General features: G+C 34.6%; 1 protein-coding gene across 3 annotated transcripts in view; it reads left to right on the top strand.

The window, feature by feature from the left end:
- Positions 1-24,975, top strand: part of CSMD3 (CUB and Sushi multiple domains 3) — a 569,626-nt gene that overhangs the window by 101,454 nt on the left and 443,197 nt on the right. For all 3 annotated transcript variants that reach the window (XM_015619103.1, XM_015619106.1, XM_015619105.1), the window contains exon 3: positions 3,586-3,698. In XM_015619103.1, the coding sequence (XP_015474589.1) occupies positions 3,586-3,698 (113 nt within the window). The remainder of the gene's footprint in view (positions 1-3,585; positions 3,699-24,975) is intronic.

The raw sequence follows: 24,975 nt of genomic DNA, 5'->3' as shown, positions 1-24,975 counted from the left end.
AGAAAGCAGCACATCTGTCATATAATTCTTTTCTGCCAAAGTGGCAGACTATAAAGGAATGATTGAAGAGCCTAGCAAAAGATGTAGGCACATCCTGCCTGGCCTCCATCTCTCCAGAAGCACATGGATCTCATGGTGGTGCAGTGTCTTATCTAGCAACTCTGATCTGATGTTTCAAATATCTCACAGTATCTAAAACAGCAATAGAGAGTCACCTGAATAACTCCATTAGGTATTTTAAATTTAAAAAAGTTGATACAAATGGAATGAGATATGCAAATCGAATGTAAGATGGAAAATTGCTGTAGATAAAAAAAACCTCAGCTACTAGAGGAAATTTAAATTTTAAATGTGCTTAATATGCATATGAGATCTGCTTAACGAGATGACTACTTATTTTGCATAATTGTTCCACCTAAAGTTTCACTTTTACCAGAGTACTCAGATCTTTAGTTGTCTAACATTTAGTTGGACATTTAGACTGATCTGAATAAGTGACTATACACATACATTATCTCACAGGTATTTTGCTGCTTACCTGCCATCTCTCTCCTGCAGTTATGATGTGCTTGCTATGTTTAACTTTAAATGGCAATGGAAGCTTTTCTAGCTATTCTATGACAGTTTGTAGAGTTTAACATACAATAAGACTTAAGCTCTGAGGTCAATATCCTTTTGTACCTAAAGAATAACACTTAAGTATCAGGTTATTTCAATAGTCAAAATGAATTACAATAGAGTTCTTTCTAAAAATCTGTAGTATTTTACTGGGTGATATTTATATCCTGAATTCTCACTTATTAAAATTTTTGATTAATTTTGCATCCACTAAACCAAAAAAATATTACTGCTGAATTTCTTCATATCAATTTAAGTGTAGCAACCAAATTAAAGAAACAAGCTTATCCTTTTTGACTAAATGTAATGTAATGATGGTTATAAAAGGCCCACTGCTGAAAGCTAAATGGTATCCAACAGCTCTTATAATGATCTGTTTTGCATCAGGAGCTGTAATGTTTACTGTGCTAGTAACATATGTGTTCATTAAAAAAATCCACTACCCATCTAGCTGTGTCTACATACCGTTCATAAAATTAAACATTTTGGGATAACTGTGTACTCCTTTTCTGCTGGATACATGTTTATACCCAGAATTCTTTTAAATCATTGAATACATAAATAAATGTGGGCTAAACCTACTGTGAGATGCAAGTTAAAGTTTTATTCAAATTATTTCTTTGGTTTTACATTAGGCTGGCTTATTTTAAAGTGTTGATACTTGCCAATTAATTAATTAATTTATTAGATGATGACCAAGCTATTGGAAAAAATGCATTAATATTGACTGATTAAAAAATTATGCATATGCCTGTTTGGGAGATGTAAGCATTTTATTACATTTTTTTTATTAACAGGAGAAAAATATACCCTCCTAATCAAAAAAAAAAAAAAAAGTGTTTCCTAAATCATAAATATTCTGTACAAAATTCTTCATCTTTTCATATTAACTTAAGTTCTTTAGTCTTGTTTTAATGATACTATTCATAAAGATACCAATGACAAAACAAAGAACAACTTTGTAAATATACCCTCTGAGGATATATGCTGCATATAAATATGTGAACATTCACCTCTTTAGGGGCCTTTGTTTCTTTTGTTCATGTTTTTCATTTTTCTGGTTTTGTGATGTGAGTACTATTATCATTTGGCTTTCAAATGTTTCATGACTGTAACCAATGGCAAAAATTGGCTATTGTATTGAGGAGTTTTTTCTTTTTTCTTTTTTTGTTTTGCTTTCTTTTGTTTTTCAAAGACTGTTTAAGAAAAAAAAATCTATAAATACCCATAATTTACAGTATCTGTTAGGGACACCAAGCAAATAGAGATCAAAGAAAAATATAAATTTTTTTATGATTCCCACAGAAAAAAAGCTTCATGGTAAATTACTGGTACACTATATAGAACTCATCTAAAGGTATCTTAAAGCTAAAAATAAGTAAAACATTAAATAAATGCTAATATTGCAATTACAGTATTTTTTAGCAAATCATTTCCTGACCTTTTGAATTCTGGGCTTTTCATCACTCTATATCCTTCTCTCTGATGAGACTACAAATGGTGATAATGGTAGGACATAAGTTATCAGTTAATTTGTGATTTCAGAAGAAGACTGAGATTGAATTTCAAAATAAGCAGCAGCAAATGTATTAAAACATCCATAAACACCATTGGTGTTTGTTCCTGCATCAAGCAAAATTAAAAATACATGTCATCTCATCCAGTAAAATTGTCAGATTGTCAGAGTTTACATATTTCTTGAAGTGTGCTAAAGACCAGCCTATGTAGCTGATTTAAAAAAAAAAAAACAATGAAAAAACCCCAAAAAACCCAAAACTAAATCAAGCACCAAAAACCCCTAGAAAACAAAAAATCACAGTGAATTTGTTCTAACAATGGAAAGGGAAAATGTAAAACTTGAGCAACCTAGGCTAACTCTGACTTTTAGCCCACTTTGAACAGCAGGTTGGACTATGTGGCCTCTACAGGTCCCTTTTGACTTAAAATTTTCTGTCATTCTAAATTCAAAATAAAATGTAAAATAAGGGCTTATCTAAAAATACATGAAAATAATTTTAATTTCAATCATTAATAAAATATATCATCCTATCTGCTAAACAATTCATCACACATGGCTAACTGGGTTCTAAAGGTATGTCTATATTTCACTGGTGTGTGTACTAAATTCTTTGGTTGGTTCTTTACACATTTTTGACAGCTAAATATTATGGGCTTTGTTGGTCTGATGTGAGCTCTGATGAAGTTATTTTCCTTAAACTGAGGAAGATAAGTGTTGTCATATGTACATCAAAAGTATATGAAGAAGTGAGTATCAGTAGAGCTTATAAACAGTGCTGAGTACACAAAAATTTTTCTTTCATTTGTGTCTCAAAGACTGTGATTTTAATAGAATAAAACAAGCCCAAACATACAAACAACAAAATCACAAACCTTAATGACCCTGTAATTCCTTTCAAGAGAGCTTTTTGTATGGATTTGTTATTTCACAATGATGCTGTTCTTCAAGTTGAGATCAGAAATTTCTCTTCTGGGGCTAAAGTGCACAGTTTAAATAATACTAAATTCCTTCATTAAAGTAAATCATGGTCCCTTTCTTTTGTCATATTACTGTGAAAAAATTCAGTTGCTACAAATTTTGGCAGGAACCAGTGTGAGATACATAGTGCAATACATTTTTAGACATAACCCTAAGGAGTGTAAATTTGCTGCTGAATTGTGAATACTTTGGTTGTTTTATTTTTCAGCTACTGATAACCTGAACTGTTTTTAAGTCTATTTTCTACATCTTCTTATCACCTATGCTAAATATAGTGTGCATCAAAGACAGTCAAATTTTTTATTAATTCCTCAATTACTATATAAAGTAATTTTTTCAAGTAATGCAAACTCCATACTTTTAAGACAGTTGTCCTTTCCATGATCAAATATTATTTGGAACAGCCATCTGTCACACACAGTTTTATTTTCCAAACAATTAACTATGAATTGTGCTTTTTTGTTTCTTAGGTTAACAGGATTTCATCTTCCTCCACCTGTGACAAGTACAAAATCTGTGTTTTCACTGCGCTTGACAAGTGACTTTGCAGTTAGTGCTCATGGGTTTAAAGTTTACTATGAAGGTAAGACATTATTAACAAAATATGTTGGTTTTTTTCCCCCTCTGATCTGTACACATAAAAAAACAAAACATCTCACAGAAATATACAAAAATACACATATATAACCTCACCCAAGTTACAATATTTTCTTTCCATGTTATCATTCACTGATGTATAGGGTGATATCTGAAACCAAAATATTTAAAACTCTACAACCTATAGCCTCATCCAGACACAAATATTTTATGGTCTCTAATAATAGCAAGTTCTTTAAATACTGAAAAACAGAATTGTTATTGTTCTGGTCCTTCTGATACATGTTTATTCAAATTAATGTCAAGACATTATTAATTAGGCTTGAATTTCGCTGGATAGTGGCATCTGGAAGTTTTATGGATGGAATCTGTTTGTTTGCACGGGAGAAATGCTGACTCAGTTCTCTCAACAGACACAAAGCTATTTCTCCTTTGCAGTTTTTGATTGTCTGTAGTTTTCACACAGAGACTGAAGTTAATGTGCTGCAACATGTATTCCTGAAGTCCAGAAGTTCATAGTATTGTTTATGTATATATATATATATGTATTATATATGTATGTTCCAGGAAGGATCTTGTTCATGATCCATTTCAGTATAGTAGTGTTTGAAGTGTTGGTTTATATCATGCATTCATTTTTTAAACCAATTTCTTGGTACCAGGACTATGAACAAGTTTTTGTAGGATATAAACAGACACTGTTTTTTTCTCTTTTTCTTTGTTATAGTGTTTTGTGTTTTGGTTTTTTCATTTTTGGATTTTTCCCCATCTTTTTTAAGTACACTTGGTGTTAAGACACTTGATTTTTCTGTTTCCATTAAGTGTCACTGTCAGCAAAGCCGGAGCTATAGTAAACTGCCTGGAGAAGTTCTGAGGCAATTATTGTACCCTACTTGGTCCCATATGCAACAGAAAATAATCCCTGAGAAATTAACCAGCTGAGTAACACTTTGAAAGCTAGGAAACTATCCTAAAATTGATAACACAATGAAGGGCTGCTGTAGAAATACAGTCCAGAATCACTCTGTAGTAAAATGTCTTCAGCTGTTGATATAGTTTACCTTCAGGTATGATGCATTAGAGTTTTACTTCATACAGAAATTCCTTCCTATATATCAAGATATGAAATTAAAAACATAAAATAATTTTAAAGCTTTTTTTTCATTGAATTATTAGGGATAAAATAGCTGAAATAATTAAACAATTTTTTTTTCTTTTTGGAGGGGGAGAGGGTTTGCACATAAAAAAGAGGTAATTTAGAAAAGAGATATTCAGACTATATATAATTGGTTTTGTCTAGATTATAGCCAGATTTGCAGTCTGTTAATTTTTCAAGCATTTGGTAACTGTTCAGCAGCATCATTATTAAAAGTGTTTTATTAAAATGCAGTATGCAACTTCTATGGATTTTTAACTATGCAAAATATAATATATGCCTCTTATGCATAAATGGAATTCATAATATATATTATCATCTGTTCTTATAAAGAGCTTACTGAAAGATTTTGCACTGCTAATTCTAACAGACAACATACTATGTCTCTCAGTTATGATAGAGAATAATTGAAACTAAAGTGGAAGATCATCTATAGACTTCAGCTTTCACACGTGACTGACTCCTCAGCTCCTCATAGTTCCTTTCTAGGTGAAAATAACATGCTGATTAATAGAACTTGAGATCCTGGGTCTGTATAAATTTGGGGAAATTTTACCTTCAACCACAGAAATCAGCATTTTAGAACAAAACATAAACTTGTTACTTTGAACTTGATACTCATCTCTTTTGAAACTGTTATTTTGTGCAATTAGGAATTTTCAAAAAAGTTAGGCTGGATACAAGAGCTGTAGTTCAATGGAGTCTCCCTTACCAGGTCTATTGTTTTAAGAGCTGAATCAAGGTAACTTCATTTGGTCAGAGAATTTTTCTTTCAATACCTGTTTTTTCTCTGGCTTCATGTGAAGCCACCCTCTTTATACCCAGATAGCAAAGAAATGAAAACTCATTACATTACATTATATTCATTTAATGTCTCTTTCCTTGATGTGAGAGAATAGATGTATTTAAATGATAATCATATCAGGGCAATTTCCATTTCTGCTCTTGTACTCTTTGTGAACATGTATAACCCTGCAATCAACATTTTGAGATCTGGTTCTGCCTAGTATCCAGTTTTCAAAAATTTTGATTGCCCAGTAGCTCCTTCTTAGCTTCTTGATGAAACGTCTGCATACTTAGTATCAGGCCTCATAATTTAAAACTTCATTATGGATATGTAATTTGAAATTTAAGATAGAAATGATTAGCAACCTGTCATTGCAATAAAGCAAAATGATAGAGGTGGGATGAGAGGATAGGGTGAGAAGTAACAACATATATCTGAAGGGATTAGATCCAGTTGTAATATGAAAAAGAAGGAACGTAGCTTTCATAATCAGAGATAATTTAAAACATTTTCTTTTGAAATGCTTTGAAATAGATTACATACTAGATGGTTATATGGAATCCATTACTGTTCGCTATTTAAAGTAAAAAAAAAAAAATAAAAAAAATGAAGATGCCAAACATCTATTTTTCTGACTTCTCATGCTCTTGGCAAACTTGCAGTTGAGCTGAAACTTGATAAGAAACTCCAGAGTACCTGACAGAATCTGTGGGAAATATGAATCTCTGGTGGTCTTTCTTGATCATAGCATATAAACATATTTGTTTTCTGATCTCCTGAGAATAAAAATGTTTATGAAAAGACATCAAATGATACCATTAATAGAAAGACTATGCTGAGCCACCATATGTAAGCCACTGCAATTGCATTCAGTCAAACCAAGTGAACTACAGACCACAAAATATCAGCTCTGGCCTGCTAAACATCAATATCATAATCCTCAGTCTGCAATCTGTGTCCCTCCATTCTTCTCTTCTCTCCTTCTTTCTCTTCTCACCCCTCTTTCTTTCCACTATATCAAGTGGGATATTTGAGTTATCTTTGATACCAATATGCACAAACTTCATGTTCACCTTCTTCATCATTCAGAAAAGAACACATCTGATAAACATACCTGTCTATATAGCACAATATCCCTGAAGAAAAATTATTTCATGAGAGTAAACTGGAACATTTTACTCAAAAGTAATACACTTCACTTACAGTAACAACATGAAATGGTGAGATGCACTAAAAATTAAGAAGGGATTTTGAAAAAATCCTGGTGCTAATTTTATCACTGTCTAGTGACACAACATTGCTGGCTGGAGTGAGAAATGGGGAAGTTCTAAGTCGGATGATTCTGTGCCAGTTTTTTTTTTTCTGGAGAGGTTTCTGGGGAGGTTTTTTCATAGCTTTCAGGCTCTCTACAACATGAATGGATATTAATATTTAGAGAAGGAATGCTATACTTAATCTCCTATTTGATAATTTAGGCTTTAGTACAGTGTTGCTGTGCCCTTTTATTTTTTGGTGGTATAATTTGGTTTTGGAATAGAACAGTTTGATGCACTTTTCCATTTCCTGTTGTCCTAAGATACATAAGCAGCTTTATTCATTGAGAGTACAGGAGGGGAAATACAGCTGCTGAGAAAGAAAGCAGCGTAGCAGCTTGGCTACACAGCAAAGGGGATTCAATGGACCTAGTCCTGCTTTGAACAGTGCTTCCTTCTGTTCTCACTGTGTTATTTTACAGCTATTAAACAGGTAGCTGACATTGCTAAAATCATTGACTTAATTAAGAAATGTACTGCTAGAATTTATGGCAATCATTATTCAAGTTAAATATGATAGACATTTTTGTGTTATCCTATTGGCCATGGCAAAGAATAGAAAAAATTAATATATAGATTACTCTTATAGTGAAAACTCTGAATTCCCAGGAGGTGAATTGCAAATGTTTATAATAGTGGTATGAAATATAACTTTATCTGGTTTGTACTGCTGCACATAATTTTAAAGCTGAGTTATAAAACTGAATTATTAGATTGTATAAGTAATGAAATGGTCTTCATGTTTGTACTGGAGCACTGCTATAGAGTTCAGCAATTCTGCTGAAACGTTTTTGAGAGGGATATGAGAGCAATGTTAAAAATTTCAAGAATGATCACAGCATTATGAATAATGGGAGATGGGGAAGCAAAGGGACCAGATGGTGTTTATTAACAGAATAGGATTTCCCTCTAGTGACTTCTGTGGACTTATCATGCATTTCTTTCAGCAATATTAAGAAAAACTGGTAGCTGATGTACAGCATTATAGAAGCATGTAGATAAAAAATACTAGTAGGACTTAAATATGCCATGATGTGGGTGCTAAAAATAATTTTGGCAGTTGGTATAAAGCTAGAGAATGTGAACAAATAGGATAAACCATTTTTAGCTCTCCTGCATATCAGAATTCAGAATATGGCTACAAATAGTCTAAATCTTGGATTCAGGTAAGGTTCATAAAGTCCTAGCTGTATAAAGCTAATAATATCACTGCTAGCTTAATATAAAATTTAAAGGAGTAGTAGTGAATTATTGTTTAATGTTGGAGTGCTTTCTACAAGGAATGCACTTAAAACCTTTTTGCCAGGTTGGAGTTGCAAAAGCCACAGAATTTAAGCTGTAAGTTTGTCACTAAGCTTGCTACCTAAGGATATTACAGGCTCTTTGTTGTTGCTGTTCATATTTAGCCATATCTGCTGTGGGTATGTCTGGACTCTGTCATTACATTCCTTCAACAACGCCTTAATAAAAATTAAAGGGAAGGGAATTGTTAAATTGCATAGATACATTTAAATGAAACACACTAAATCTAACAAGGCAACATGCTAGACATAAGCCAATATATATTGTCTGTTTTTACTTCTATTCAACATGTTGGGCAACGAGAAGCAAAAAATAGGTGCTGGAGTTTTTGTATTTTGTCTGAATATATGAATATCTGCCAAATTGTCTTGGAAGTCCCAGAAAATCATCTAACACGTCCTTTTTGTCCTGGAATACTTGCTTGGATGGAACACATCCCACTAATGCTTCTTCATAGATTTGTATCTACTACAGATTTTTTTGCCATTTCTAATGCCAGATGGATAGTAAAGCTGTAGCACAGAAGACATTAAATTCCTTATGAAACCAATACCAGGTTGCCATTTTTACTATTTACATTTTTACGTTTTATTATTCACATATTTGCTATTTTACCTCTATGTTGCACTGGTACCACCATTCCTGTATTAGTCCTGAGGTCACAGACAGAGAAATAGGTCTGTGGACTTAACCTGGTTAATTTTATAGCATTTCACACTATTTTCTTGACACCACAACTACTGATTTGGCTAAAGAATAACTTCTGGAAACAAAGTTAGCTTTTGATGACATCAAGCTTCAAGAAAGCTTTCTTTGATCCCACTGATCACTCTGCCACACTTAGAAGTCAGACTTTTTAATTCTGATTTTTGAACTTCCAGCCACTAGCTTTGTTCTGCTTTTATCTGCTAAATTATAGAGCCCTTATTATTAGCATCTGTAAATTCTTATGGAGGTTCTTAAGTACTGCAATAAAATCACAGGCTTCACAATACTCTTTCTCTTTAATATGGGCTTTTGGAGCATTAATATAAACTAATTTTCCAAATAATGAATTCTTTTCTGTCATTCTTCTGCATTTTCATCATTTTGTGACAGCTGTGTGAAAAAGGGCTCTGATCAGTACATTTGTCTAGCTGAGGCCTGTACCTGATCACCATAACCTGTGCTATCTTCTTATTAAATCTTTTTTTATCCTTCAGAGCAATCCCTTTCTGTCCCTCTGCATGTGGGAGGGTTTAAAGGTCTGAGTGCCAGCTACTAGAGCCAGGCTGGAGATGTAGGTAACCCTGGCCTGGTATCAGCTACTGGAGAGACTGAGGTCTCTGTGCCAGCTACTGGAGTGGGTGGTGGCCTCAGCTGCTGCTCACTGGGGTGGGAATGGTGTGTGTCCCAAAAAACATCCAGCAGGAGGAACCATGAGCGAAGCAAGTGAGGGGCTCAGTGCCAGCGCTTGGAGGAAGCCGTGTGACAGGTGGTGAGGCAGCGTGATAACAACTGTCTTCAGCCTCTCCATAGCTGGGTGTGCATGGGTCACTCACTTGCACACTTCCATCTGGACTAACCAGCAGGAAGGAGGTTCTGGATCTAGGGTGAGGTATCAGGAGGATGGGGAGTCCATGCTGGACAAGTAAGCCAGTACTGCATGTTTGCTAGTAAGCATTGAGCTGGACCAGCCAGTGATGAGGGGACCCCTGGGGCCAGTAAGAGGGCCTGGAATCTGGGTGGGGTTGCCAGGCAGGCAGAGGGATCACGCTGGTACTTGTGGGACCTGTGAATGTATGTGTGTTCATGAAGTCAGGCTGTGTGTGTGCCTTCATGAATGACCTCCTGAGTCTGCCAGACAAAGAGAGGGCTTGGCCACAGGTGCTCATGTTCATGGGCGTGCTGTCAAAGCTGTCAAACCAGTACCTTGCCTGTGGCATCCTGTTGGTGTCTTGTGTGTTTCTGTGTGTTTCTCTGGGACACTTGCTCAGCTGTGAAACTGGTTAAATATACAAATGGGAAAGCAGTAGGAAAGTCCATTGGCTTGGAGTCACATCCCCAGGCTGCAAGCTGCCCCTGGTTGCTGGTTCCTGTGGCCAAGCAAAGAAATGTCCAGGTTTCAGAGCTGCTGGAAGCAGTGGTCAGCTGCTGCTGAAAGCAATGGCCACTTATTACATCCCTTCAGATGCTTAAATGTCATTTGGGTTCATCAAGCATAGTTTGCCCTTGGTAAATCTGTGCTAACTACTCCCAATTAATATCATCCTTCAGGTGAAGGAAAATGGATTACAAAAATGTGCTCTTTAGGCTGCTTCCAGGAATTGAGGGAATTATTAGTTTATAGTGCCTGTAGTGATCCCTCTTGCTTTCATTAGGACAAGTGTATCACTAACCTGTCTAATCATCAAGGACTACCACTGATTGCTATAATTTTCCATGGACTATAGACAGCATCTTTTCAGTCAGGGTATGAGAGCTCTTCTGGTACCCTTAGATAAATCTGTGAATTGAATATATCCAGCTTTTCGATGTAAAACCAGAACAAATTATCTCTCTCCTTCCCAGTTGGACTAATACATGAACAGGTTACTCCTTATGAAGAACAGTGCACACAAGGCTTGGAGTTCTTTGGCCTTTTCCATATTGAATATTATTGTCTTTGCCATCTGGTGAATCTGCAATTTTCCCTGTTCTTTTTTTGGCACTAGCATACTTGTAGAATCCCTTTGTATAATCCATGAAACCCTTCAGTGTTAGTGACCCTTGGACTTTGACCTTCTTGATTTTGTTCCTAAGCACCATATCTATATGCCTTTCTTTTTTACTTTTTTTTTTTGTCTGTACTTCTTTGCATTTTAGTTCATTAAGAAGTTCCCTTGTTAGCCTCATGAGTCATTTGCCAAAGTTCACTTCCCCTTAAAATAGTTGGGATGTCATTTAAAAAATCAGCCATCTCTCTGACTGCACTTCCTCCCCATAATTGCTTCCCAGGAGATTTTGCCTAACAATTCCCCAGATAAATCCAAATATGATGTCTAAAAGTCTAGTGTCCCAATTTTAGTACTTACTTCTCAGCCTTCCTTCTAAACCTGGGCTCAATTTTCTTTTACTCTGTCGTTAGGTCCCTGGCCCATGAAAACAGTATTTTTAAAGGCCTTCCTTCTGAGTTAAAAATATTCTCATTTGTGTTGATCAGGTAGTTCATTTCTTCCCAGCACTTCTACTTCATCTTCAGATAAGGTACTATGAATACGAAGCCTAGACCCTTGGAGACAACTGTGCAACGAGTCATTGGTCTGCTGGATGCACTTGCAGCCAGAGCTTTTCTCCTGGTCAGAAGGGTTGAAAGGAATGCCAACACCTTAAGGGATCACATGCTCCTCATTCTTCACCTCAGAATACCCTATCACCTCAGATCAGCTCAAGGTTTCCCTTGGTTGTGTTATTACCACTCAGAGGAGTGAGTAGCATGAAGTAGCTGTTGTAAAGCTGAAAAAAGAGCAATTTCTCTGTAAAATTATGTGTCTGAGCTCCAGGTGAGATGTACACAGTCCAAGACTAGAGGTTTGCATGCAGGGGACTGTGCCATGCAGGAGGGAGTATCTGACTCCTAGAACCTCTCAAAAGCTCATTATGGATGGCTGTGTCACTTTATTATCAGTATGCAAAAGTACAGTTAGGGATTGTTTCTGCTGCCAAATATTTGTCATCCTATTTTTGGGAGAATATGTGATAAATTCATCTAAATAGACTTGTCATTCTCTTCCCTGTTTCTTCATTGGAAAAATAACATATAATTTTTAGGAAAAAAGCTCATGCACATGTGCCTGATTACAGATCTCGTGTTTTATTCTACTATAATTAGCAGTTAGACTTTAGTGGTTGTTGAGTGCTGAGCTTTCTTTGATTAGTCTTAAAAAAAATAAATAAATAAGTTGATTGACTAGAGAGCCACAGAACATGCATAATTTTGCTCCAGACAAAATGAATGGAAATATATTTCTTTGCTTTAAAATTTGCAAAAAAGGTCATTCTTTGAAAGTTAAAAACCAATGAATAACCTATCATTTCTTCTGCCTTGAGAAAAACTTAATTATTGGCAAAAAAAAATTTCTTTCCCTTAGTCTGGTAAAAATTCACTTACTATTTCAATGTTCTGTTTAATTTATTTCTTTCAGAATAATGTTGTTAAATAAGCCATATTTGTCAACTTGTGGTACTGCAATTTATCATTTTGATATCCTCCTCATATTGAAGCTTAACTAAGACAGTGATTAATTTGAAATCTTAATTACATGTCAGCTTTACTTTAGGGTTGTTTTTTTTTAATATTTTCAATGTCATTTTTCATTTAAAGAATAATTGAATATATACTGCAAGTCTTGAAAGAAATTTCACAAGAGATTCTAAGGTTTTCTTGGTGAACTTACATGCTTCAGTTGCTGGACTGTCATATTGTTAAGATAAGTACAGTACCCTGACAAAAACAAATCTTAAGGAAATCTAATGTAAGACTCACATTTTGATCCCATGTCTAGACAAGCAGTGATAACTGTAATCCAGTATAGCTGGAACAGTATTCTGCAGGAACCTGTATATACTGCCCATTAAAGTATCTCATTAAATGCAGCTCCGTGTTTATTAGCAGGTGCCTCCTTCAAGTTTTAAGTCACAGTTCAATGAAATTTTGAAATACTAATTCACAATAGCAGACTTCAAAATATCCATACAATTCATAAAAATGAAACTGCTGATAAGTACCACTTACACATCTAGAACTGCATGGCTTAATCCTTCAATCTGCATTTGGTTTTTTATAGCATTTTGGCTTTGATTTGTGATAGCTTTGACAGAAATTCTGTAGCAATAATATCAAAATATAGAGAGATCTGCAAGAACAGGTTCAGTATGCCAGCATGCAATCTTAAAAACTCTTCAAAAGACAGGAACTCTGCAGATGGAGAAATTCATTTATGAACAGAAGATAATACAGAATAATACAGAATTGTAACCTCAAAGACTTATTTTGTCATCTTAACAGATTTTCAAAATTTGCAAGTTTTTCACATGAGTTAAATTTAGAGTTCATATTTGGACACTTAGATCTATAAAAGATAGTCATACTGTTGAGCAAAACTTACTTGACATGTAAAATGCTTGGAAACAGGTGAACTTTAAGCATCCAGTTATGTCAGTCACTAACATCATTCTGAACAATAGCAGTATAATCATTTAGTGGTGATTATGACAACATTTTGATTTTAAGATTAATAGAAAAGCAATTGTTTACTCAGCACTGGAATTCTCTTCCTATTAAAATGAAATTTACTGGAAGTGTATTGTGAAAGATACTTACTTTTTTTGATCAGTTCTTGCAGAGAATTTCTCAATAGCCTATGAGGCCATACAAGCAAAACCCTATGCAAATGTAGAGAGCTTTGACATAGATGGATAAAAATATTGTGAACTAGATGGTCAGTCAAATGCCTTAGAATTTGAAAAAAAAATTAAATTAATGAAATTAATTTATAATTAATTTTATATATTAGATAAAAGTAAATATTAATCTTCTCTCTGGAAGAGCTATTCTCCTTTGAATCCCTGAACACCATAAAGAAAAAGTCATTCCTTTGCTGGGTGATAATAGGCCACTAACATTTCATGGATCACCAGTGGCATATTACAGCTAAAAATTATTTAGCTAAGCTGCTTGTCTAAGATAAATACTATAGATGTATTTGGGAAGATCACAAAATATTGAAAAAATTTTAAAACTTAATTTTAAAATTTCAAAGTTAACTTATTTTTTAAAACATATTTATTCTAAGAAAAAAAATCATAATGAATCATTGATTTTGGATAAATTGATGAATTTGTGATCAATTCTTGATAGATTTTTTTATTAAAACTCTGAGAAGATTACATACTAAAAAAAAATTAGATCATTACATGTAGAATGTAACATTTTAAAAGAATTTTCTGAAAGCAATACCAATGAAATAATAATAAAAAAAACCCCATTAAAATATCAGCTGAAATTTTGGTGCAGAACTCTTATACCTTCTTTTCTTTGGTTTTTGATTTTATTCTGCATTTTTCCTCCTATAAAATACCATCTGAAGATATGTGTATAGGTGAAATGAATTATGATATGTGTATAGAAAAAATGAAGAAACCTGGCATCAGAAAACAGTCTTACTGCTTTCATATATTAAAAAAAATTAGAAGACTAGGAGACATCCTTACATATTTATTGCATGATTAAAGAAGAAATAGAAATATAAGGATAGCAACAGAGTTTTTTAAAACTGAATTTTTCATTAATGTTGCTCTACACTTAGTCTTCTATCAATGTGCTTCTAAGCAATGTGTTCTTAGTTCTTTTAGGACCAGGTATCATTTCTGCTTGCAGCATTCAATTCCCAATCTCTCTAAAGATATAATGAACACTGATGCACTTAGTGCCAGTTGTAGGGATGATTTTGTGATGAAATATGCATCCTATGGGAAATTATTTGAAATCACAGTGTAAGAAAATGCTCCTAAACGATGGCTTCTCAACATGAAGTCCAGGTCTGAACTGATGATGTAGAAATAAAAGTCTGTGCTAAATGCTTATTCTTCTCAGCACCCTGTCACTCCAGATTACTAGTTAATAGTAAGCAGATAGATGACAAGAATAAGATGTTTATAGGCAAATATTGTTGTTAAATAACAATGTGCTGTGTCATCTTTAATTACAGTGTAGCATTGCTCAGTTCTGTACTTGTCACAAGAGCTCATACAATAAGCAATAATGTGTTATTCTGGGCATGAAGCATCTTCATTTGGAAAAACTCTTCCACCCACAATTCTACTACTAGCACACCTAAAATACATTCCAGCTTCACATATTGTAAAGATGCAATGAAATACAGTCTCCTCATCTGGTTCCAATCCCCAGCCATGGGCAGGGACACCTTCCATTAGACCAGGTTTGTCAGAGCTCCATCCAACCTGACCTTAAACACTTGCAGGGATGTGGCATTCACAGCTTCTCTGGTCAGCCTGTTCCAGTGACTCTCCACCCTCACAGCAAAGAACTTTTCACAGAATCCCAGACTACTCTGCATTGGAAAGGACTCACAAGGACTACTGAGTCCAACTCTTAAGTAAATGGCCCTTACCAGGATCAAGTCTGTGACCTTAGCAAAGAGCACCATCCTCTTTTTCAGAAAATCTAATCTAAACACAAAGTTTGAGTCACTTCTTTATAATTTAAATTCATTTATTTATTTATTAACTATTCATAGGATATCTCTTACCACACAAGTGCAGCATAAAATAACTTTTAATAGAACCAGAAAGAATTGCTCAGAACCAAGGAGTTAATTGGAAAAGAAGAAATTCTTGAAAGATTAAAATGGAAAAAGAGACAGAACTTAAGCATTGATGAAACAGGTTTAGTTATAACTGCAAAGTGATAGGAAGACTCTTATGAGTTCCTCACATTAGTGTTGGTAGGGAACACATTTTAATTTTGACCAATGGACCAAGACAAATAAGCACAGCACTAGAGAAATTTTCAGAGGGCTTACCATCAGCTTGGTGAGATTAAGTCAGAACTAATGAAGAGAAAAAGGAATTGAAAAAGCAGTGAAAATTATTTTATTATTTAATGTCACTATTACTTTTGAGGTCCTACAGACTTCTGATTCCTATTGTCATGTTCTTTTCTCTCTCTGCTCAGCATCCACCAGGCAATGAAGGAAGCAATACCAGGGAAATAATATGGATGAAAATAAATTTTGTTGCATCTGTATTATTCCCTCATCCTTTTCTCTGGTCCAGCCTGCTGTATGGCTCAAAAACATCAAAAGGAACCCAAGCAACCAAAATCATAAACGAGATACACACAACTGATGGTGTGAGAAAACATAGCTCCATTGACAACAGCACATTTACTTTAATTTAAAACATTTATCAAACTGTATCTTGATGCAACATGTGTAATGCAGAGTGACAATAGGAGTCTTAGAGTTGTAAATTGACTTATAACAGTCTTAGAGTTGTAAATTGACTCACTAATTATCTGCATTTCAATGCTTAAAACCTGCTGACAGATTTATTCACACAAAACTGATTCTTGGTGCTTAGAAGAAAATGCATCACAGTATTTTGGATTCCCAAGATTGTTTTGAGTTGCAAAAGCTCCAAGAAGCAAGTTTGTTATGTTTGGTTTGGGGTCTTTCATGACAGGATTACACAGCATGTCTGTTACATTCACTTCAATCCATTTTAATCACTATACAGACTTGAAATGACAGAATAAAAATGAAAAAAGTCACAAAGATTAAATTTGTATTACAGATTGAAAATAGTTACAAAAGAGAAACTTAAGAATATGAAATCTTAACACTGGTTTTTCCTTCTGGACTGTTTCAATTTCCCTTGAGACTGAGACTTTTTGCCAGCCTCTCGTTCAGAACCCCTTTGGTTTTGAGTTTGGCTTTTCCATGTGAGATATTTCAGAGTATACTTTCACTGCTCACTTCTAAGGGATGGGGTTCTTTTCTCTTCTTCTGTATCTATATTTTAGAACTGAAATCAAATTTATTTATTTTAAAGACAGCATCCTCTGAACTGTCCATGAAAATAATGATAAGCATCAGTCTTCTCTGCAAGTAATAATGGCAAAAATTCAAAAGAAGGAAAAACAGATACTGCCCTGTTTTCTTGCATTGGTTTCCTTTCTTAGGAGGTTTTTAAATTTCATTTTAATGGCATTGTTTCTATAGCTCTCTCCTTTAATCCCAGTACCCTGTCTTGTAGGTGGCATTTTTAAAGACTACTACATCGGTTTATAACTCCTATCATGTGTGAGGGATTAGGTGGTCAGGATTCACTACACAAGTCTTCCAATACACATTACAGTGCTGATGTCAATATCCTGTATTTCAGACATCCTGTACTGTAGAGGGTAGAAGTAAACAATTCCAGAGTACAGTGGTGTTTTTTGTACTTCCTACTGGCTAAAGTAAGCATAAATGACTAGCACTTGTAGGGGTATAGGTAGGTCATACCTGGCCACACTGCAACACACCATTTGTTCTCTGCATTGCCATGATCACACAAATTTGAGTATTAATGCTTTTGACATCGTTCCCCAGAAATTTAATCAGTTTTGCCCTATTTTCACATAAGTGCATGTGACATGGTAAAAAATGTAAGTACTTGTGGCACCATTGCTGTTCCTGCCTTTGGGTCACAGATGAGCACTGCACTGACTCCCAGGGCAGCTGGGACTTTCAGCTCGTGGGAGTGCTGGAAGGCCACAGCAGTATTTCAATTAAACTGATCCTCTCCTCATCAGAGCACTAAAGAGCTAAAACCTCCTCCATACTGCTACCCTCAACCAACTTGTCTGATCATTTCACCTGCTTTTTGCTGGTGAGTTTTTCCTATGATTTTTGCCTGTATGCAACAAGGGCGAGAGTAGCTTTCAGTCTCTTACTGAATTTGTCCTCTTCATGGGAAGTCTGAAGCTAGGAAATTTATTCAAAGAATTTACTTGGATTTTCTCTAAATTTAATGATATGGCCTACAGATCTGGCCTAAATATGTGTGTCTCCATTCCTGATCAAAATTTAAACTCCATTACAGTTTATCTGACCTGTTGACTCTTTTTTGTCTTTGAGAATAACTTAATTAATTAATAATTATATAAATTAATTTTGTTCATAGATCTTCTATGAGCAGGAGGAATTGAAAAATTCAATACATTGGTCCAAAGCCAAATTGAATTTCCAGTTTATTTCTTTTTTTTGGTAATGAGTATTGCTAATTACCAATCATGGTAATTAGCAATGGTGTGATGCTCACACCATCAGAAGAATAAAAATTTGAGATTTACATGTACCTCATCTTCTAGTTTTAATCTGTACAAGTTTAGCACAGGAAAACATAAACATTTAATTTACCACAGAAACTGCACAGAATTCTAAGGATGGTTATCAACTGATTTTACCTTAGGAACAAGAAAAAGGAACTAATTAGTTGTAACAATCAGCATCTGTTGAAAATCACCTGTTTTTTATTTTGTGGCAACAATTCAGTCTGTTTGTTTGGTATACAAAACAAATGTATATATCCTATATAGCCACACATTAAAGCGGTAGATTTGATTTAAAACTGTTGTTTAAAACAAGTTACCATTACAGTTTTCAAACAAATGGAAAGCTTTATTTCAAGGCTTGGACTACACACCCTTGTCTTTCCAATAAATATTATAAGAAACATCCAATGTTGATTTTCACATTACAGAGAAGATAATTTTTAAGGAAAAAATAAACCAATAGATTTTCTGTGATTCCAGTCAGACTACTTTGAATATTTTTCTTTAGACCCTCATAAATATGATATACTATTTTTTAAACAAAAGTTAATATATCAGGAGCTCCTGTTCATGTCATTCATTTGGGCCTAAAATCATCTTTTCTGTTACTGGTTTGTTCTGGGAAAACACTAATAAAATATTGTTTTCTTGTAACAGAATAAACATAAGCTTGAACTACTTGTTCCATGATTGAACAGTGCACCCAGGAAGCAGTGGAAATTAACAGCATACTGGGCTGCATCAATGCAAGTGTAGTCAGCTAGGGAAAAAACTAGGGAAAGCAAAATTTTTCCACAGCTTTTAAATCTGGAATATGGCATTCATTGTTGGATCCTCAGTGCAAGAAAGATGCTGATACATGGCAGCAAATTCAGGGAAGGGTCTTCACTCACCCTCCAAAGAAAGGTGAAGGGACATGTGTTTCTTCAGCCTGTAGAAGAGTTTCTGGGGACAAGGAGGTGTCACAGTATTCTTAAAATACTTGTATGGAGCTTAGAGAGAAGGGTCTTCACTGAAGTGAATGGAAAGATAGACATACTTGCCTGTTGCAATGCAGTTAGGAAAAATGGTATGACCCAAAGAATGTACCCCCAAAAATGTAGACTTGTAAGTTCTTTCTCTTATCTTGTTCTCCCCAGGTCCCCTTATTGATTGTGTAAATCCCCCACACCCCCTTCCCCTGTCCTGAAAAAGGGGTGCCTGCCTCTCAATACCTCTTCCTCTTTCCCTCCTGCCATCTCACCCCAAAGGATCCCAAGGAATAAAGCTGCAACTGCCATCTCAGCAAAGGGAAAGAGCCTCGTTTTTAGGGTCTCCTCTGGCAACCTAAAACTACCTCCCCTGCCTCCCTGCCTGCTGTGGGGTGGACAGAGGTAACAGAGGGGCTGGGGACTAAGTTATATAGCACTTGCCAAAATTGTCTAGAGTGACTATGGAATCTCCCCTTTGAGATCTATTCTTCTAGTTGACCCTGCTTTAAGCAGGAGGTAGGACTAGAGCTCTCCTGCAGTTTCTCTAACCTGAATTATTTTATGACTCTATACTAAGCAACCCATAGAAAGTAACCAAGAGAAATAATTTTAACTTCCTAGTTTAATATGAATATCGAAGGCGCATCCCTGAAGAATTTATTTCCCTGCAAATACAGACAGATTTTGAAGTTGGCTTGATATAGATCAAATTAAATGTAATTTTATTGTCAGAGAAAAGCAAAGGCTGGAAAAAGAACCTGAAACTGAAGGTCACTGGGTCAGTTTCATACAGGCTATGCTCTAATTCAGTGGGACACAGTCCCACAGGGGCTCAACACGGGTAGCAGAGCCAGGGTCTGGTAACAGGGTGAGGGCCAGGCTGGAGACAACATAGTGCCAAAAGTCCTTACAAGAGCTAAACCTGCTACATCACAGGGCCAAGAGATCTGTGCAGCAGACATCTGAAGACTGGCTGGACGGCACTGATGGATCTAGATGGGGATGAAGTGGGGCTCCTGAGTCCATGAGTAGAAATGTGAATCCCAGTTGATGCTGAACAGGTTCTATTGCTGCCTTCAGTGCCTTGGAATTTAATCTGTCTCAGGTTATTTTTACCTTGTGTATGTATGTTGTCCTTTTTTTTTTTAACTGTGCTAGTTGCAAGTGTGCAGATCCTGCAGTTTTACTACGTATCTTGAAATCTGTAAATAAGCAGATCTGATCTGTTTATCTTCACTACATTATTTGTACTTTATATTTCTGAATTGACAAGTCAGAAATACCATCATGTCAAGTTCCACAGGACAATAATTTTAACATTTGTAACCAGGTGACTTCTACCTTCAAAATAGCTCATAAGACACAATGAAAGTGTTTGCAGTACTAAATTTAGTTTATCTCAGAGAACATGTTTTGGACTTCAAATCATTCTCTGAAAAGAAATTATTTTTTCCTACTGATTATCTGGAAAGCATTAGCTCTCAAATTTTGAGAACCAAACTAGGAACCTGCCACCATGAGGATCTTGATTGTAAGAATGCTCCACAGAGGGATCTGGGCAGGCTGTATTGATGGGATGACACCAGTTATATGAGGCTCCTCACTGGGGTCCTGCCCTTGGCTCACAACAACCCCTTGCACAACTACAGGTTTGGGGCAGAATGTCCATAAAGTTACTGGGTGGAAAAGGACTTGGGGGTGCTGGTCAACAGCCAGCTGAGCAAGAGCCAGCATGTGCCCAAAGGTGGCCCAAAAGTCCAGTGACATCCTGGCTTGCGTCAGGAGTAATGTGAACAGCGGGATCAGGGCAGTGAATGTCTGATACTGAGCACATTCAAAACTAATCTTTGATATTGATAGTGACTTTCTTTTCAAAATGTAATTGTACCACTTTATTATCTGGTGAAATGAATGTAAATTAATTATATTTTGGATATTTTAAAAGTTTCATCAATTTACATGTTATATTTGAAAGATGTGTAAAACACGTTTCCTACCCTTGAAAGGTTTGCAAGTTGAATGTGTTACAGACCGTACAATATGCAAGACAAAGGGCTGACAGAGCATATTTCTACTATAAGTTTATAAACTTAAATTAAATGTCAAAATTACATTTCCAATACAGAATACCACTTGAATGCTCCTGGACCAGCATTAGAAAGTAAATTAATTAAATTCCATTAATTAAAGCTGCATAAACTCAATGCAGCAATTTATTTGCATACTTTTTGGCTAATTTTTCTGGCCAACTACCAGCTCTGAAAAAAATTAAATGTGGTTAAGTGGTTATCACTATCAATAAGGACTTGTGCCCTTTTCTGTTTAAACACTATTATCTCTACCCTGTGGCACATTAGCTCTTTAATTAGATGGCTCATTCTTTTAACTTTTCTAGAAGTGTTCATCTACTTCAACAAACCATTGAGAGCTTATTAGCAGAAGTTATTTGTCTGTGACTTGTTTTGTAAACAGAAGTGATTTATAAAGAAAAAGAAAAAGAAAGCAATAGTAGTATGTATTATAAAATATTTCTAAAATTAAAGACTTTTTCATAGTAACTTTTTTATTTTCTCTTCTTTCTTGTTTGTTTCTTTCTTTTAGTAATGGCCAAGCATTTTGTCATTTACTAGGAGTTATGTCATCATTGAATTATTTCAAGTGAAAAAAATCTCTGTAACTCATAATACTATCATTAGAAATTCCACTCTAATATTAAACAGTCCTAATTTGCAAGAGCATGGCTTTGCAGCCTGAATCAGAAAAGAGGTTGTCAGAAAGACTGAAATATGGAAAAAGGAAACAATCAATATCTGGCCTTATCAGCTAGAGAGACAATGAATTGTCTTTGAACTGAGGGTTCATGGGAAAATTGAGCAGTTCAAGAAAGATAATTGGATTATCATTAACCTAAAGTGTGTTGAAAAGATATTAGGAATGGAAGTCTAAAGATTGTAGGCAAAAAAAATCTTCAGTTGATTGGTTGAAATTTTAAAACAGAGAAGAGGAATTTAAATCTTAGATTAGTAATTCATCTTTCTAATAATGCTCAGTCTTACAATAACATATGGAAAAGTCAAAATAATTTCTCATACAGAAGAACCAGATGCAGTAGATGAATAGCTTTGCAGTCTGAAAAAGATACCTGTCAGCAGGCTGGGAATTCCTTATATTGATTAGAAAACTCCTTCTAAAATAAAAGTTCTAATTTTAAATTGTCATCCTGCTTGCCAATTCAGTATAATTCAAAATGGGCACTTATTCAAGGTCTAGACTCTGTGAACTTGTTAGCAGATAATCTGTAGTGGTTGTCTCTCAGTCTAGATTGCTGCAGCTGTTCCACTTGTATGGACAATTAGGTATTTATTTCATCAAGGATTTCAATCTCTTTTATTCCAGGTTATTATTCAATGCTCACTTTCTTTCTCATCAAACTTGCATAACCCAGTTAGAGATTAGTTTTTATATCTTCTTATTCAGCTTTATTTAAAATGAGGAAAGTTTTTCTCTCATTAAAAAATTTTGTATTAATAATATTAATTTTTTCACAATTCTTTTTTTTTGGGTCTGTTCTGAGTTTGTTGTGAAGGACTTTTATAAGTTAAAAATATGTAGTTAAATTTCTGACAGAAAAGAATTACTCATATGCTCTGAATAGAATTAAAACAGAAGGATTAAATACTTCATATATTTCATATATTTAGATAATTTTAGTAAGAAATAATCTTTGTTACATGAAAACCATTTTTGTAGTGCAGAAAACAATCACAATTAGATAGTAAAAGAATCTTCTTGCCCAATTTAAATGTAATTCCTTAAAACATATACATTTAAAAATGTTTATAATTGGGAATTATATAAACAAAGGAAAAGGAGAGATTTTTTTACAACATGATAAATCATAGTAAGAGAGAGATGAAGATAAAGTAAAAAAATTAAATATTTGTATTTATAACTTAATTCTGTTGCATAGTATTATGATCTATTGAACCATTCTTTCCTGTATGGTTCATTGTAAAATGTCTTGTGATATTTTTTCTTCAGGGCTGGGATTAATGAGTGAGAGATAGTATTCTTGTTTGGACTCAGAGATGTTTATTATTTCTTATATATGTTCCAATCTCACAGTCTGTGAGTTTTTCAGCACACTAAGCTAACAAACTAAAAATGGAGCCCTAAGCCTCTTTTTACAAGGCCTTTTAAGTGTCAACTACTCAATTATAAAATGTTAACTAGTTTATTTTTACTTCTAATCTAAAAACTAAGCATCTGTGTTCTGCATTGTGGACTTTTCTATTTAATCACACAGTATCACCTAAACTCACAAAGAAGGTGAAAAAAGCAAGACAAGCTCACATCTTAAAACTTCTATTTTTCTACATACATATATATAACTATATCTTAAAATTTTAAACTTCAAATTTTCCACTATGTGATATAACACACTTCTATTCAAACCACACACCCACAGCCTTAGTTCTATCACTTAATTTTGGAAGCTTTTTCCACGGCTTCAGGTTAAATACAGTATTTTCTTGTGGATTAGTGCCCATTAGCACAGAAAACTTGAAATTCTCTGTGCCCATGTTTCTTACACTTCACATTACTGAAATACAAGTCTTATGCTGTTATATATTTATATTAATGTATTTTTCCTTCATTCAAAGAAGCCTAGTACCACTTTAAATACCCCTGTTTCTCATAGCAAGGGCAAGACAAGATTCAGAGTTCGTGTGGAGCCCCAGGCCTCATAATGAAAATAAAAAAAAAAAAAGATCTGGGTTAGTAGACTTGTTCTTATTTCCCATACAGCCTTTACAGCCTTACTGGTATGATTTTTGAGTAGGGGGAAGCCTGGTAGTGACTTCCAGTAAAGTTCCTGGCCTATTAAGGAGCACCAAAACAGTAATGAACTTGAAGGCTTTTGTCATCCCCAGAACTCTACCAGCACCTTGCTAAAGAACCCTTCATCAATACAAATGGCTCCTGATTCTTTTTTATTCTTTACATAAAGGAGCTCAATACAATTTTATTTAAAAGCAAAAGAAAAAAGAAAAGGCACAGTCTAATTAGCCATCAGATATTATTTGCAATGTGGAAGTAATGGCAAACTAAACCAACCTTAGTGTCTCTTCCTGCAGACCAGTCCAGGGGCTCATAGAATGTTAGTGGAGACTGTGATTCAATAGCAGCATGACATGGATTGAATCAGTGCTCATCACTGTTCAGGATTTAACTTTATCCTGAGACTGCTAAATTGCTACAGGCAAGGTAACAACTGCCAGCACCTCTATGCAGTGCACCATAACTTTCTCCTCTACTTTTATTATGAACATAACATTGTTGTGATGTCTTCAGCCAGCAAACCAGGGGAAAAACTCCTAAATGCTACTATATCACAATAAGTTATCTCAAGAACATAAGCAATGTTGCATTTTAATTTCTCTATAAATACAATATTTAAATATTTGTAATCAATTCTATTAAAGTAATTAATAGATCTGTATTTGTACATGTTTTAGCTTAAATAAAATAATCATTTTTTCAGATAATTTCACCATGAAATTGTTCTTTCATTGTCTTTGTAAGTATTCAATTAAGCTTTCAATGTTGAAGCAGTTTTTTATCAACTAATGAAATAAACTTTAATAAAGCACCTATTTCCAAATTAAATGCTTACTGCATTATACATTTACTACATTCAATTCTTACAAAAGTCAATTAACCCTTCATGTGTTCCCTTTAATGTATTTATCTATTTTAATTAAATTTTCCTCTTCTGGAATTTAGTGAATAAATAGGAAAAGCAAAAGTGAACAAATAGCATTTGGCTGTAATGGCAAATGAAATGTTAAAAATTAGAAAATTAAATAATCAC

Source organism: Parus major, chromosome 2 (assembly GCF_001522545.3).
Source record: "Parus major isolate Abel chromosome 2, Parus_major1.1, whole genome shotgun sequence".
NCBI lineage: Eukaryota > Metazoa > Chordata > Aves > Passeriformes > Paridae > Parus > Parus major.
Note: the sequence above shows the minus strand (reverse complement) of the source record. Positions and strands in the feature narration are given on the sequence as shown.